Below are 18,174 nucleotides of genomic sequence, written 5' to 3'. Positions count from 1 at the left end.
TGCAAAAGCAAGCAATAATCTTTACATCCTAATTTAGGAATTCTAGAGACTTCTGAGTCGAGAGAGAAGTTATTAACTATAGAAGTGTGAAAATTAACAAGATTCCTGTGAAGTGTTAGCAAGCATTTGACAAAGTTACCAAACACAGTAAAGCACACTTCTTCAGGTCTGAAACACAAAAAGCTCACACTGATCTGTCAGAGGTTCCCATCCTACCACAATGGTGCGACTTGCAGCAAAAGGCCAGCACGCCAGCAAATGAATTATTATGCTCGACTTTGAAATCAGTCTGACAACGTGCATAAGGAACCTAAACCAGCATCTCGACAGCTCCTTCAGGACAGGTATCCAGACAGTCACCACAGTTTAAAACTGAAAGAACTGCGAATGCTGTAAATCAGAAACAAAAGCAGAGATTGCTGGCAAAGTTTAGCATGTCTGGCAGCACTTGTGGAGAGAAATGAGAGTTAATGCTTTAGGTTGAGTAACCCGAGGAAGCGTGTGTTCAGAGGATGGGTCACTCAACCACAGATGTTGCCAGATCTGTGAGCTTTTCCAGGAATCTCTGTTCGAGTCATCAGAGTTTGTCTAGTTGATATTCTCGATCAAATACACAAACAAACAGGCTGACCTGGAACAGAAAGTGCATCAAATTCTTCTGAGTGACATGTAGCAGGACTTTACATTTTTCCATAAAGCAACATTTTAGCAATATTAGTAGAACACCTTAAGGAATCATCCAAAATGCAAACATGTGCCCATTTTCGACAGTGATCTGAGAAGCATAAAGGCAACCATTTTTCACAGTTCATGGAGTGAAACTTTGGTCATGCCAGCTTCAGCATATAAACTAATGATTGGTATTTCGGTCACCATTTAAAGTTCATTTGAAAACATTTGAAATCTGACAAGAAATTCTGCACAGAAGCATAAAGAATAAAGGTATGTCTCTAAAGGCAAAAGCAACTGCTATGCTGAAGGAAACAGTAATAACCCGGTCACCCGATTAACACTGCACAGAAATGCTCTATAATTTGTCAATGTAAAAGCACATTTATAGAAAGCTGCACATATAATAAAAAGCCCAGCATCCAGTCAGTAGCATGCACATTGTGAAGAGTTATTTAGCCATTTGTAACAATCTACAGAAATTAAAATTGCGTTATAAGTTTTAATGTATAGCAGGAGCTGCTTTGAACTGCCCGAGAAGTTTGAGTTGGCCAGCTGCACCTTATCTTAGGCTGATCAGGACAACTAATAATGATTAACATAAACCAGAAATTACTGCTGCACAGAACCAAATGTTCCTAACTTGGGTAAAAGCTGAACCACGACAACTGTCCTCAGCGGTTCTTGTGCTAGGAAACAAGAAATAAAATCTCAGCCAGGGTTCTTGCCCAAGGGCTATGAGCAATTCTAATAGCAAGTGAATCACAAGTGTGGATGTCAGGTTATGAGTATCCCATCTTTGAAAGTTTTCCATTGACAATTTCTGCTTGGGTTCATAGTATAAGGCTCACTAACAGTTCAAGAGCTGCTCAGACTCAAAACTTGCATGTCCAGCATGGGTCAGTGACTTTACAAGATTGGAAGAAAGTAAAAAGTCAACAAATATCCATTATTTGTTCATGCTTTTGTCCCTGATACAGGGCATCTGGCCAACCCAGAAACACAACAGCACCAATGCAGGACGGTAATGTGCACAGTACCGGGAACTCATTAACGGCTTGAATGGACCAGCGTCGCCGGGCGGAGAGAGGAGACATCTGCAATATGAACGCCACCAAAAAAAAACACCGAGAATACAAAAATAAATCAAATCAGAACAGAAAGAAAAAGCACACAGAAAGACAGAATCAAAATAAAACAACATGCAAAGAAAAGATAAACTTAATTCACAGAAGAACAGTGAGGAGCTAGCTGAAAAAAAAGCTTGACATTTAAACATTTATTTGATATACAGTCATGACCCAAGTTATATGCGACTACAGATACAAATCTGAGACAAACAAGACGACGTTTACCAGTGAATTATTACAATTTTAATTTGAAGCTCCTCTCCTATGACATGCAATTGCAACAATCATTAATGTATTTCAAGAGACACCCAAATATAGTTAAGATTTCTTCAATGTTGTGCGAAAAACACAAAACAGCAAAGAGGGAGGGTTCACTGTTTAAAAATAAAGGATTGCCCAAAGAGGGAGAAAAAGGGAATTTCTTCTTTCCTCCCATAGAGGGACATGAATCTTTGAAAATCTCCTGTTTAAAAGGAGTTAAAAATAGAAGCTTCAATTTTGTTAAAGGCAGAAGTAGACATATTCTTGATAAGTAAGGGATTGATTGGTTATTGAGGGTAAGCAAAAATGTGATGTATGTATGAGCGAGGAACAAAGGCAGTCACTCGGCCCTTTGAACCTGCTCCACAATTCAACAAGATCACGGCTGATCTGATTTAAACTTCAACTCCACATTCCTGCATATTCCCCTGGTAATCAAGAATCTACCTAACTCTGCCTTAAAAATATTTAAAGGTCCTGTATCCACTAGAGAAAGAGAATTGGAAAGATTCACAGCGCTCAAAAATAAATGCTTCCTCATCTCGGTTGCAAATTGGAGATCCCTTATGTTTAAACTATTATATTCCCTAATTACAGATTCTTCCACAAGACGAATCACCCTCCCCGCATTCACCCACCCAAGTTGCCTCAGAATCTTATATATGTTTCAATTAAGTCACCCCTCACTCTTCTAAACTCCACAGAATGCAGACATAGCCTGTCTTGCCTTTCTTCATAAGACATCCTATGGATTCCAGGTATTACTATAGTAAACCATCTCTGAACTTCTTCTAAAACATTAAAATCCTTCTGTAAGTACACAACTAGTACAAATATTCCAGACGAGGTCTCACCAATGCCCTGTATAAATGAAGCATAACCTCCTTACTCTTGCATTATTCAATTCTGGATCTGTATTCAGAGCTGCTATGAATTTTGTTGACTGGCAGAACAGGATCGAAGTGGCAACACTAGCTCCTACTTTGTCTACATGCCCCACATATTGCACTCTATCAGTGACACCCATATATTGCACCTGCCTTACTCACTCCTTACCCAATGTTCTCACATTACTGAGTCTCATAGTTTAACGAGTGCTGTCTCAGACCACATTGAAGCTCTTTACTAACCCTACGAGACAGTCACTTCCTGATTATTTGACAAGACTTTTCTTTTACCTCACAGCAACATCTTAAACAATCACAGCTTTTTTGGACAATTAGAACTTGCATATCAAATTGCTAAATCTGGTTTTTAAAAAAACGATGAAGAAGGTAGTTCACAACTCTGTGAGAAAACTCATTCAGAACCACTTATGTTAAATTCTGCACTCATTCAATCTGTTCTGCAGACAACTCCAGTGCAGCACCAAAGTCACTCCTGATGAAGGGCTTATGCCCGAAACATCGAATTTCCTATTCCTTGGATGCTGCCTAACCTGCTGTGCTTTAACCAGCAACACATTTTCAACTGTGATCTCCAGCATCTGCAGACCTCACTTTTTACCAGCACCAAAGTCAGATTGGTAAATTCTCAGTTCACTAGTATCCAATCAACTAGTCCAAAAACAACATGCACGTGGAATCCCACACTCAGGATTTCAGCCAAGGGCAATGACAAAATCAGTCAAGTTTTCGCTGATAGCAGAGCACCTAGAACCTTAAGGGACAATAATGGAGGATTCTTCAAACAGACGTATGCTTCTTTTAAGTAACTGCTTACTGAAATTAAAATAAAAAGTTCCCACGAGCAACCAAAGAGAAAAGCACAATATTGCCACTGCAAGACTATGGGTTGTAATAATGACACTGTAGAGGAAATAAGGTAGCAACCATAATGACCAGTATTCATCCACCCAAACAGGTTTTTAATGTGTTGTCACGGAAAAGTTACAGCATTGAGTCAGGACCTGACATTTGCATCAGCTAAGCTAATGGAAGCATTAATGCAATGAGTCAAGCAAAAAAAAATCTTAAATTCTGTAAGACAGGTGAGAGGATCTAAAGTTGGTCCCATCTGATTTTAACAGTTAAAATAATTAGATTACAGGAAGAGTGTGGTCAGGTGTGCCTCAGAGTCAAGTCTTAAAAGACAATCCACATAACTAAAGAGCCCCCATCTGCAAGACGATGCTTGTTGGTGTCATTGATGTCTCCCTGGTCGAAGTAGCTGTTCATAGGTTAACCAGCCGAAAAGAAACAAAACTCATGCACACAGGCAACTGATCAATGCTTCGCTATCAATTAAGATCAGACTTCAAGTAAATTTTTTCTGTGATGCATGTTTTTAGAAAATCAATTGTTTGCACTTTTGAAAATCCCATCATACGTTTCTTTTATACTCCAATCTGGCTCATCACCCATAAATGCACCTCTACAGCTAGCCGCAGCTTGAGAAACAGATAACAGGGCATTGGTGCATCAGTTCTCTGGAAACCAAAACAAAACCACTCAACAAATTGACAAAGCACTGCAACAGAGAATTCAATCACACGGCATTGAAAGGTTCATCATACTAGCCTCAAAGTCTCCACGTCTTGGAGAACTGAGTGAAACCGTGGTGAAAATGCAATTCAACTAGTTGCGATATAAGTGGAAGTCTGAAGTTTGAGATAAGGGGGATGCAGTGACATTGTGGTAATGTCATTAAGCATGGCATGCCAGACCTCCATGCTACTGCTATGGGAACACAGGTTTAAATTGCACCATCACAGATGGTGACGTTTCAACTGAATAAGAACCTGGAATAAAAGCTAATCAAATGGTGACCATGTAAATTACTGAGGATTGTTGTAAAATCTCATCGGATTTCTTTAGGGAAGGAAATCTGACATCCTTACCTGGTCTGGTAATGTAGATGTGACTCCAGACCCAGGACAAAGTAGTTGACCCTTAACTGCCTTCTAGACAATTAGCGATGGGTGAAAAACGCCAGCCTAGCCAGTGACGTCCATATCCTACGAACGAATAAAATAAAAAAAGGGCCGAAGGCAATGGATTGTGTGGCTGGTCACAAGTCCAGTGCACTATACTCACTCGCTCCTTGTAATAGAAGGAGCTAATGGAGACTGGCTCCTTTTCACTGCGAGTTGGGCTCCCACTGTAAAGCCTCAAGTTAGTCTGTGATTCTGTACGGATCTTCATCGGGGTGATTCCGCCACTGTGGTAGGCAGAGAGAGCCGACAATGATCTAAATAGATAATACAAGATTGTGATCAATCAAAGATGGCATCAAAATTAATAAATTATGTAACTCACTAGCCTTCGTTGTCAGTAGAAGTAATACTATTGATAAAACAATCATTGTTGGGAGACACAAAATTAAAGCAGTGGTGTTAGCTGACTCTCATAAGAACCATTCTCGGTGCCCGTCTTGACCCCATAGCAATAGCAAAATAATCTTGAAATACTATGCAATTCTCATCTCACAAATTGCAGAATGGTTAGAGCACACAAGTGGCCATGTGTCTGTGTGGTTCTCCAAAGGAGCAATTTATTGAGTGCCACTGTCTGGTCTCTGCATTGCTGCACATTCTTCCTTACAAAATTTCAAATCTGTCTTAAATGCCTTGATCAGTCCTATCTCCACCTCAAACCAGGCAGGCAAATTCCAGAGACCACACAAAACTGCCAAGGACACACAAAATGCCTTAAAAAACAAAAATTGCGGTGTAAACTCTGTGGTGCAAGCGTCTTCCTTTACCTGGGTGTGGGCTCCGTTGGGGACACTGTCCTGTGAAGAGTCATTGGTCTCATGAAGTATACAAGGTAACCTAGGCAATGTAAACACAACTTAGTCATCACTTGAAATGAAGCATCATATAAGTTCAATTCAAATGTGGACATTGGTATCACACTCACTGAGCATAAACTGTTTTACAAGCTATATTACTTTGTTTAAATTTTAAAATGAACTTTACTGGACTAAAAACATGGCCACAGCTGATTACGATATAAATTGATACTTGCTGCTAAGTTGTGAGCATCAGTAACCAGGTCAGAGATAATATTATTCTCCTAGACTACGAAAGCCTATTATCGAGTGGACCATTGCAGTCTAGAAATTTGAAGACTAGCAGATAAGGTGGCTCCCCAATTAATTCTGAACAGAGGGAAACTATTGAAACTAGTTATTCCAAAATTGATTCTAATGGCATCATTTAGCTCAATGCAATACACAATGATATACGCCAGCATCATAAAAAAGACCTTCATAAATTGGTTCATCCAGGGAATCCATTAAATGACCAAAACCCTTGGACCTTATAAGGGGTTAGGTACGTTCTGGTCGGTGAAAAGCTAGTATACTGTTAACATCACTGCCTAAAAGACTCTGTCCACAGAAAACCATATCCAAGGCTAAGGTGAACCTGCTTCTAGTCCAAAAGTTCTCCAACCACAAGTCAGAATACAGGAAGGAGATAGAATGCTTGGTGTTGTGGTGCAATGGTAACAACCTCTCTCTCAATGTTGCCAAAACAAAAGAACTGATCATTGACTTCAGGAACAAAGGGGGAGGACATGTTCCTATCAACAGAGCTGGGGTGGAGAAGGTTGAGAGCATCAAATTTCTACAAGTGACAATAACCAACAATCTGTGCTGGACCTCTCACATCGATGTGATAGTCAAGAAGGCACAATAATGCCTCTTCTTCCTCAAGTGGCCTAGGTAATTTGGCATGTACAAAAGGACCCTCACCAACTTTTAAAGATTCACCATAGGAAGCATTCTATCTGGATGCATTACAGCCTAATATAGCAACGGCTCTGCCTAGAACTATAAGAAACTACAGAAAGTAGCCTAGACCATCACAAAAGCCAACCTCTCATCCATGAATTCCATTTAGACTTCTCATTGCATCAGAAAGACTGCCAACATCAAAGCCCTCTCCAACCCCGGTAATACTCTCTTCCAACCTCTTCCATCAGATAGAATTACAGAAGCGTGAATGTACACACCAACAGGTTCAAGAACAACTTCTTCCCTGCTGCTGTTAGACTGTTGAATGAATCACTCTAACTTCAAATAATGTTGATCTTGCTTTGCCTAACTCCTGTGCAGCCAGAGCCTTGTATGCTTCGCTCTGTCTATGCCCCTATGATCTGCTTGTCCTGCTCGCAAAACAAAGCTTTTTACTGTACTTAGGTACATGGGACTATAATAAAGCAAAATTTTAAAAAATCAAAACCTAGTAGAGCAGTTATTATGTGTTGTACAGAAAAGGTATTCTAATACAAAACTATTATTAAAAAAACGCTAGTCAGGCACTTGGAGAAGTTCAAGGCAGCAAAACTTAAAGTCAACATGGTGTTGAGAAAGGAAAATCATATTTGAAATACTTTGAGGAAGTAACACGTGTTATGAAATAAAGGGGAGCTGGAAGTACATTAACTCAACTTAGATTTCCAGAAGACACTTGATAAAGGGCCACATCAAACGGTTAGGTGAGAAAATAAAAGTTCATGGTGTAAGAGGTAGCACAATGGCAAGGATAGAAGATTGGTTAGCTAACAGGAAACATACAGTATGCATAAAATGGGCCTTTTTCAGATTGGCAAGATGTATTGAGTGGTTTGCCACAAGGATCAGAGCTGGGTCTAAATGGCTTACAGAACGGAGCACGGTTACATAGAATGGTCGCCAAATTTGCTGGTGACACAAAGATAAATGGGAAATTAAGTTGTAAAGAGGATATAAGGAGCTACAAAGGGATATCGATCAGTTACATGAGTGGACAAAGATGTGATAAATGTATAATATGGGAAAACGCGAAATTGTCCATGTTGTTAGGAAAAATTTTTTAAAATGTATTTGCTTGTTCAGTACCTATGAACTAAAATGCCTATCAATGCCCAAAAAGTCCACTTGTTAGATCATCATAAATTAGATTTCAAGCTAAACAAAACTCATGCATGTTTAGAATTATTTATAGGTGCATACTGACTATGTTCAGCATAAATGCACCACTGTATCGATGCTCCTATACCTTACAAGGAGAATACCTCTCATGCAGTTACCTACCACACTCAGTTGGCGTTTGAGTGACAATTAGGACTATTCTTCACAAATCCAGGCAATCAATACCAGAGACAACAAAATGAACCCAATGCTGAAACACTACCAGAACTGACAGTGACTTTGGAATGACGGGTTTCCTCAAACGTTTACTAACCAGCTCCACAGAAACGTGCCCCAGAGGTTCGAGGGAAAGGAATGTTGGCATCCTGGTAGGAACCATACGTGTTAGTGACTCGTGGAAAAGTTGGCAGTGGAGGCGTGACAGAATTTCCAAGGACAAATGGATTCTGGGAATTAACAGAGCCGCTGTTGTCCTGATTCTATAAAATCAAACAGAATCAAATGGAAAGTTACAAACTATAACAAGTAGCAGCTTTCATTTGAACAGACCAGTATCCCAGCTTTCAGCCTTGGAACTACACACCGCCTGCATTAGTTTCTTTTTACCAGGTGTAAATTAAGATTTGAATTATACAAAGAGCCGGTTTGAAAATAGGCAAACTATCTGTAATTACACACATCTTACCAAGTTTCTCAGAAATGTTATTATAATCATGATCATTACATAGCAATTAATCTGTAAAGTTCCATCAATAAAATGGCCAAACAGTAATATTGAGGTGACTGAGTTGAGAGGGGGATGTTAACCGGACACCATGATTGAAGTACTAATTTATACAGCAGTCGTACTACAGGAGACAACCTCAATAATGTTCTCTCATCTTTCAAGGTGGTTGTTTCAGAAGTACATACATTACCAATGAGCCATAGCTCAATGTAGTTAAGTCAAGAACACAGTGCCATTTTGAGTAATGTTCTAAATTCAATATTGGACAAGTTATTTTAAACTAATAACCAATTTCACGTAAACCATTATATCAATCAATAGAGCATGACTTGTTAATTGCACAATAAGTTATAATCATCCATCAAATACCATTAAGATCTGTAAAGTAGCAGTGTCTTCCATAAAATAATACTAAATACATGTATTTTACCAAGTAAGCATTTTCATTAACATGTGACCTTGGTCCAGTGTGCTGTGGAGCAGATGCAAGGTGGTAGGTTGGGACTGTGGTGGCAATTAAGGGAGTTTGATTATTTTTGTTAAAAGTCACACAAGACCAGGTTATAGTCCAACAGGTTTATTTGGAAGCACTGCTCCTTCATCAAGTGACAACCACTTGATGAAGGAGCAGCGTTCGGAAAGCTCGTGCTTCCAAATAAACCTGTTGGACTATAACCTGGTCTTGTGTGACTTTTAACTTTGTACATCCCGGTGCAACACCGGCACAAATCATGATTATTTTTGAGTTTGGTTTCTATCTTTGCATTAACTAAGAAAAGAGACAAACATGAAGAATAGCAGCGGAACAGCCTACCAAAATTAAACATCTGTTCCAGCAGATCCCTTTGATTGACGACGTGAAATATAAACTTATCTAATATATTATAAATTTCAAAACTGAAACAATTGCAAGCAGGTTCATTGATAAGCACTGTCCCAGCATATTTCGGTTTGAAAAGGTACTTTATTACTCTTATGAAATGATCTTCCTTTACAGTGTTGCACCATTAATACAATGCAAGCATATAATGATTTAGACACAGCAGGCTGCTATCAAGAAAGGAATTCCCACCAGATGGATCAATTTTTAATGTCTGGCCTGATTTGGGGTTCCCAAAGCTCCAAAGACAAGTGGTAAAATCCAGCTGAGTATCATCAGGTCTCTTTCCCCTTTGACAACACTCAACCACAAAAGAAACTGCCATTCAGGTGAGGATTTGATTTTTGGTTCCTATGATTAATGAGACAATTCTCTGCAGAGAAACAAAAACTCTCCTAACCACTCTGCAAATTAACATGACAAGTTGCAATTGCATACAATTCTAGAGAATGAAATTCCAAAGATAGTGTACAGAGTAACACAGATCATAGTTATAAGCAAAATAACATCTCATCTATTGATGATTCTGCTATTCTTTTATTTCTAGTCTCAGTTCAGACTCATTCTTCCTTCCACTACCATACCTTTTGTCAATGAATCTCTGCAATCTTTCACTCTATACTTTCTTTGTCCTCAACCTCCACACTTGCGCTGCTTCAAACTTGCTGAAAACTTATCACAAGGGTAACTGTTACACAAAGTTCTGATGAATGGAAACTGACGTGAGAAATTAACCCATTTCTCTCTCTCCTGATACACTTAACTCTCTTAGCATTTCCTGACTTTTCAAAGTATTGTTCAGAATTTTGTCAATTGACACTTTGTGACAAGTTGTATGACAGGATTTTTAATCACACTCCTTCCGATTTCTATTCCAAATATCTGAACTGGCGGAATGTGTAGCAACATGCAAAAAGTGTGTGGTAAAGTCAATGTGTGATCTGTTCCTTAGGAGGGTCAGCATGAACACAACAGGGCAAATAGCTGCTTTCTATTTAACAAGTCAACAATTCTAATTCTCAATTTAAACCAAAATTCACTCAAGTCTGTAGAAATTGATTATGGCATCATTTTGAAAGGTATTTACACAGCAAATGTGACTGCAAGGCTTCGTAATCATATCATGGGTGGCACAGTGGTTAGCACTGCTGCCTCACAGTGCCAGAGGCCCGGGTTCAATTCCCACTTCAGGCAACTGTGTGGAGTTTGCACACTCTCTCCATGCCTGCATGGGTTTCCTTCCACAGTCCAAAAATTGGTCATGCTAAATTGCCAGTAGTGTCAGGTGAAGGGGTAAATGTCGGTGAATGGGTCTGGGTGGGTTGCTGTTCGGAGGGTCGGTGTGGACTTGTTGGGCCGAAGGGCCTGTTTCCACACTATAGATAATCTAATCTCTCCAACGCACACATATGGCTCCTTCAAATATGACAGTGTGTTGAGGTTGGATCAACCTATAAAAAGGGTCATTGATGTCTTACCACAATCGCGTCCAGACTAGACACCAACTGGCGCAAACAAGGTTCCAAGCAACTCTGGTTTCGTTTCACTTTCTGGAGGGATGTATCCTTCAGAATCTGAAGCAAATATGAAAAGGTTTACAAAAGTCCTATTAGACCAAAAGCTTCACATGCAACAAACCTGCAATACAAAGCCAAATACATATTACATTCCTAAATATGGCAAAAGTCAATCCGTTAAACAGATTCACAAGCACACAGAATGAACACAATACAGACAAACATAGGTAAAAATAAATCTACACACAAACCCAAAGAGGTAAACACAATATACATGACGCAGAATAAACAAATTACTCAAACTTATGGGACACAATAAATACAATCATAACCAATCATCTCAAAATTCTAACTAGACATACAAACAAAACAAAATCAAACACAAATGTGCATGACACTTTACTACCTGTCTAGAAAGATCACAAAGCATTTCATCAATGAATTATTTTCAAGGACAGTGACTGCTCTGCAAACAGTGACTATTTTGAATGTATGATCCCACCTAAAGCATCAATATTAATTTGACTGATCTGTCTCGTATTAGTGGCTGAGGACCTAAACAACAGGTTGGCCTAAACAATAGGAGAACTCATGCTCTTGCTCATTTATGTGATTCAGGGGAACAAGCAGATGGAACCACAATTTAACACTTCATGTAAACCCTACAGAAGGTAAAATGGTACACTGGCCTTTATCACAAGAGGATTTGAATTCAGAAGTAGGGATGGCTTACTGCAGTTATACAGAGCCTTAGTGAGACCACACCTGAAGCACTGCATTGAAGGTCTCCCTTGCCAAACAGGGAGTGCACCAATGATTCACTAAGCTGACAGTATTATGTTCTGGTATCATGGGCATGTCTGATCTGTCCTATGAAGAGATATTCGTTAAATTGCTTCTGCATTCATTAGAGTTTAGAAGTATGGAGGAACCCGACAGAAACAAAGAAAATTCTAATAGGGTTGGACAAATTAGATGTAGGAAGATGTTTTCCCTGGTTGGGGAGTCAAGAGTCCAGAAGTCACAGTCTCAGAATATGGGGTAGACCATTTAAGATTGTGATGAAAAAAAAACTTCGTTCAAATGATAGAGAATCTGTGGAATTCTTTGAGCCAAAATCACTCAATGTATTTTAGAAGAGGTTAATAAATTGTAGATCTCAAAGGCATCAAGGGGTATGGGGAGACAGCAGTTCAAAAGGGAGTATTATAAGGGATCAGTCGTGATCATACTGAATGCATAGCAGTTTTGAAGGGCTGAATGGTTCTTAATTTCTATTCACAATAAAGTACTTCATTTTTCAGTATCATTAATAGAGCACCACAACCAAAGATTCTATTTGAAAGCTATCTACAGCAGTTAGTTCTCCTATAATTAAATATTTTTCATACATGGTTAGTTTACCTTCAGAAGTTTTGTCCTCATGCTTGAGCTGATGGTAGTGGGGTTAATGAATTGGAAAGAAGGAGCAGCATTGTTTGGATATTGTACTGGAAACATCACAACCATTTTCACCCGGAGATTTCCACAATGTACCGAGACTGTGCAGTTGCGATTTACAGCATCCATCTATACCATTCAGAACATAATATTGTTGACACCATTCACACAGTTGAAACAGAAATCAAAATCACAATTATCCTGAAGATGTTCTGGGAAATTGATTTTTCATTAACCTCACTGAAAAATGAAACTCATTTTGTCGCAGGTTTGCATTTAAAACATCTTTTCAAGAGTTGCAAAGAAAAATAAATGTCCCAAATTAACTTAAAACAAGCCTCAGTGTAGGGACAGCTCAGTGGCTAGCACTGTTGCCTTACAGCGCCAGGTTTGATTCCACCCTTTGGCAACTGCCTGCGTGGAGTTTGCTCACCCTATGTCTTTATGGGTTCCCTCTGGGTGCCCGCCCATCTCGCTTGGATAATTGAGGTTCCTCTACTGTGAAAGAAAAACCTCTCTCAAAACCCAGTTTGAGGTTCCTATCATCTGATCATCTGAACACAAACTCCAATTTCTAAGCACCAAAGCGGCACCAGTTTTTTTCTCTAACTTCAGATATCTTATACAGTAGGACATGGTTTAAAAGCAAACAGTATGGCAAGATGGCAAAAGACTTCAAAGCCACAAAAGTTTTCATGAGTGGCTCATTCCTTTGATACCATTAGTGCATACTGTTTACCAGAACAGAAGGAAAAAAAGAAACAAATGTAACTGATGACCTCTTCCAGATAGGCTGAGGTGACAAGAATTGAACTAAGACAATCATCAAAAATATTGTTCCAGAATGGGCAAGGATGGAGAGAAGGAAAGGAAGGCAGCAAGTTCACTAATGTCCTTTAGGAAAGGAAACTGCCATCCATACTTGCTATGGCCTACATGTGACTCCAGACTCACAGCAATGTGTTTGACTCTTAACCGCCCTCTGGGCAATTAGGGATGGGCAATAAATGACGGTGACATCGTCACCCCATGCTTGAATTTCAAAAAAAAAGACCAACCACTGCAACTGTAATTCACTGCATTCACACAAACCTCATCAACCATTACATTACGGATTTGTAGATTAACCAGTGAGAATTCTTGCTGCAATGTCTGTGGTAGTCCAAGGTAATCAGGTTTGGAGCTGATTGCGACGTGGTTGTGAAAATCCTCTCGCAGTACTGGAAGAAAAAGAATATGCAAAGGTTAAGTGCAGTTGTCACGCACAGGAAACTTACCTGAGCAGAGCAAGGAGAAGACTGGTTGTTGACAAGCATAGGACATAAACATCTATTTCATCAAGTACGCTGCAGGAGGGGTTGACTGTATAAAACCTCAATGCTTAGATCCCTGTCATTTAGTAAAACAAGGTTTAGTCTGGGCAACAAAGAAACTTACTTAAGCACTCTTCACCCGCATGGTCTGCATGCTTTACACCAGCATTCACCACTCAGATCTCATTACAAAGTCATTCCCACCTCAAGACCACAGGAGGGTCATACATATTTCCTCAAAATGGTAGACAATTCTAAACTATTCAGCATAAAACTAACAGCCCAACTGTAGTAAGCTAAGACATTCACCAAATGTGTATACATCTCCAAAGTAATTCCCCACTTGAAATACCTTTCTTTGGAATTATGATCAAACACAGAAATTATTTTTTTAAAACCCTGCAATTTAATATTGTCTGGACCAGATGTGATATTTAATCGTCATTTTCAAAGTACTGTTTTAATTCATCTTTCACTATTTAAAAATTTTTCTAAAATGCACCGTACCAAAGTTTTGAAACTAGAAAAATGTCAAAATTACAGTTTGTGCTTAGATAAATAATTTTCACCCACTTTTTTTAAGTGCTCAGATATAAAGATAAAATGCCAAAGGACTCACCCAGTCTAAATATAATTCAACATTATAGGGGCAGCCCATCAGCTCCAGTGCTCAGAGTTATGACATAATCACTGCATGAATCTTCATGGTAACTGAAGTACAGGGGTGAAGATAAGTGACTTTTTCAATTGTAATAATGCTACTATGGTGGTCTTTAGACAGAACTCTGAGCACCAGTGTGGTGAAATGCTCATACCACAGTGAGTATGTGCAGACATGAGCATTGTACAAAACAGACACAAACTATCCAAATCAAGTATTAACTGGTAGGACACTTGGCATCTCTGCCCTAATTCCGCGCCCCCCAAGTCTTTTGGCAGCATCCAGAGTCAGACATGCAGGTTACTAATGAGTGCTAACAGATTAGATTTATGCAAACAAAGGGAAATATCCTTCCCAACTCCCAACAGCAGACATCATCACTCCCATACTACAGCACGCCCAAACACTTTGGAATAAAAGTTTTAGCAAACAGTGACAAACTGTAGAAAAGCTTGAATTGAATGGGGAGATTTGGGCTCCCAAATTCTGCTACTTCAGACACCTGTAACACACAAGGTTCCTGACACAATGTCAGAACTAACATGTGGTCTCCCAATCTCCACGTGGCAACTATCTAAGCAGTAATTCACAATCAATGTACAAAGAATTTCATTTTGAACTTTATAACAATCTTACCTTCATCCTCTTCGTTTACATGACTTAGTGTTGGGTGAGGATCAGTGTCCTGTGAATGAAGAACTTTTTCTGTCTCTGGCAGCAGGGAAACACCATCAGTTAACTCATCGCCATCTAGCATATCATTCGCACAGAGCTGAAACAAAACAACTTATCAAAGCATTGTCCTGAGGTTGCATGGAAAATCAATTATTCCTGCAGCCAAGTTACCATACTATCCACATAACTGATACTGTAGTATTGTAGCCTCCCAAACCATCCTGTTCCTCCATTTCAACTACTGTACATTTGTATCCCTCGAAATGCAATGACTATAAAGGGATACCCATAGCAGCACAATGTCACATCTTTTATTAATGAAATTTGACCCAGCCACATCCTTCCCTGAACAAGTTCAATCTCCACTCAGTTTATCAGTAGCAGACAATAAACATCCACTTCTTCCACTAAAGAGGAAAGGATCTTTGATAGGCATTCACTTCGTCCTATTTACTCCGCCTCTCTTCAAATTGATATCAACATCACCTTCCAAATACCTATTGCAAGTAATACACTCAAATTTGGACACTGAGAAAATATATCCATGAAATGCAGCCAAATGTAACAGAACAGGTTTCTGATTAAGAATTTACCTTAGCATCATAACCAGTATCATTTCCACTCCCAAGTTACAGACGTTTAGTTGAAGGGATGTGCTGAAGTTACGTTCACCCATAAACATGTAAATCTCACCTTAAAATTGCATTCAAACAATTAAACATATCCTTTGGTTTTTCTCCCCCACCACCACCCCCATCCCCCAGTCATGCATAAAAGAAGAAAAATGAACAAGCAAGTTGATATACAAAATTTATCACCATTGACAAATACCTCGCATAACCCTGATTCTCCATAAAAGTACTTTTGCATGGGTGACCATGCTGAGACAGCAGCCAACTGATACCTTCAGCTTTATGGAAAGATAATGACACGAGGCAAATTACCAGAACAGATTATACGAATTAAATGAATCATTGAACCAATTAAAAACACTTACCCGCTGCAGTTGCATGTCTATCCGCCACATTCGTAAAGTCTGGTCACGTGACCAGGTAACCAACTGATAGTCCTTCAATTCTACAAAAAAAGAAATGAGATTTAGGATATTGCCAGACTCCAATTACAAGACAATGCATGCACTGCAGATATTTGCAACTGTTCATCGAAGTCACTGTCTCAGTGAGGATAAACAGGGAGGTTTACATCACTCGGATTGTGACAGCAGCTAGTGACTGATAGGACAACAATCGATCTATCTGCGAGATTATCTTCATCAACCTCACCCAAAGTACTGCATGGGAAATTCAATATCAATGGACTGAGTATTCTGAAAAGGCCAACATACTCAGTGTCGCACAATCAACTTAAAGACACTGATTTATTACATCAATAATTTGGGTGAGAAATGAAAGTTTTGTTGTGGAATTAAAAAGTATTAAATTATTAAATTGCAACATTAGAGACAAAGAAAGACAACATGACTCTGATCACATGGTGTTATATTTAGTATGAAAATACCTCAGAGGCAGAAAACACTAGCACAAGCAACAACATTGGTCCTGAAATGTCAACTGATTTCTCTCCATCTATACTGCCAGACCTGCTGAGTTTTTCCAGCAATTGGAACTGCCTCCTTTTATACTGACAAAAAACATTGATTGAAGCCATTCTGAGAAAGTTTCATTCAGCCATCTTCAAAACTGAAGATCTTCCTTCATATCTCTGAAGCCACCGCTTTGGTAAAGGAAAACTAAGCTTGGCATTGAAAACAGGACAAACTTCCAACAGCTTTCAAGTCTTGTACTGAAACAACAACCTTCACAACAAGATGAGTGTATATAAGATCAAAATCCTAACAACCATTATCCAAATCAAGAAAATGATCGCCAACCAGTGTAACAAAGACATCAGTACCAAATTTTCTACCCAAGAAATTCAAGCTATTGTACCCATATGGCAGATCAGCAAATCGGTGAATGCGGAAAACACAATTCCTAAGATTTTAAAGAACTTCAACATTGGTCACCAAATCAAATTATGGAATCTCAGATTCCCGAGAGTGTGGAAGCATGTCATTCAGTCCATACCAACCCTCTGAAGATCATTTCACCCAGGCCCACCCCCTACCCTCACCCTGCATTTCCCATGGCTAATCTACCTAGCCAACACATCCCTAGACATAATGGGCAGTTTAGCATGGCAAATCCACCTAAATTGCACATTTCTGGACTATGGGAGGAAACCATAGCACCAGAAGGAAACTCACACAGACATGAGGAGAATATGCAAACTCCACACAGACAATCGCCCGAAGGTAGAATTGAACCTGGGTCCTGGGTGTTGAGGAGCAGTAGTGCTATCCACTGAGCTACTGTGCCTCCATGCAGAACAGGTTCACAGACTTCTCTACTTCATGCAAACATCAACAACCAATGGATGAGAAATAAATTAGGTTTAACAAATCCATAACACTTTTGACAATATTTCACTCCAAGGAAAGGATCACGATCAAAAGCAGGTATCAACTTTCAGAAGAGTATTTCAATAGTGTAAGGACCATTATCTTATTATTTCACTTAATTTTTGATTGGTGACTGAACTGGGGAAAGGACTGTTTTACAGCAAAGGTCCAAGGCAGGAATTACTTTAATTCAAAAAGTTACTGAAACTCATTTGTATGTCGTGTTTAAACTGGTGCTTTGTTCAAGCTGTGGGTGTAAAGATTTATGGACTGGCTGACTGTAGGGGCCTCTGTACAAAGAAAGATTCAAGCATCATCAGGTTGCTGATTGGTTTGAGGCTGTGCATGTCAAAAGCCATTAAGCTGGTTAACAATAATCTGACTTTCATCCATATACCGTCAAAAACCATCCCAATAGTAGGGGAACAATCTTCATTAAGGCTTATCCAATAGACTTTCAGATTGGATTTAACTGTATTTCTTGCAAGCTATCAGCACTTTCCTCTCATGCCCTTGAACGTGTTGTCTCTCAGATTGATGTTTACCCCTCCTACAGACACTTTTTTTAATTCCTCCATTAG

At 39.2% G+C, this 18,174-nt stretch overlaps 1 protein-coding gene across 4 annotated transcripts in view; it reads right to left on the bottom strand.

The window, feature by feature from the left end:
- The window catches only part of wdr59 (WD repeat domain 59), a 97,775-nt gene that overhangs the window by 44,552 nt on the left and 35,049 nt on the right, over window positions 1-18,174 (bottom strand). For all 4 annotated transcript variants that reach the window (XR_009645626.1, XM_060838222.1, XM_060838224.1 and 1 more), the window contains exons 11-18: window positions 16,130-16,209; window positions 15,094-15,229; window positions 13,576-13,703; window positions 12,448-12,612; window positions 11,005-11,100; window positions 8,233-8,398; window positions 5,763-5,832; window positions 5,096-5,249 (exon numbers count right to left, since the gene is read on the bottom strand). Coding sequence is in view for 3 of the 4 variants with exons in the window: in XM_060838222.1 (XP_060694205.1) it covers window positions 5,096-5,249; window positions 5,763-5,832; window positions 8,233-8,398; window positions 11,005-11,100; window positions 12,448-12,612; window positions 13,576-13,703; window positions 15,094-15,229; window positions 16,130-16,209 (995 nt within the window). In the remaining variant the exon portion in view is untranslated. The remainder of the gene's footprint in view (window positions 1-5,095; window positions 5,250-5,762; window positions 5,833-8,232; window positions 8,399-11,004; window positions 11,101-12,447; window positions 12,613-13,575; window positions 13,704-15,093; window positions 15,230-16,129; window positions 16,210-18,174) is intronic.

The sequence above is a fragment of the Hemiscyllium ocellatum genome, chromosome 17, assembly GCF_020745735.1.
Source record: "Hemiscyllium ocellatum isolate sHemOce1 chromosome 17, sHemOce1.pat.X.cur, whole genome shotgun sequence".
NCBI lineage: Eukaryota > Metazoa > Chordata > Chondrichthyes > Orectolobiformes > Hemiscylliidae > Hemiscyllium > Hemiscyllium ocellatum.
This window is presented reverse-complemented; position numbering and strand designations above follow the sequence as displayed.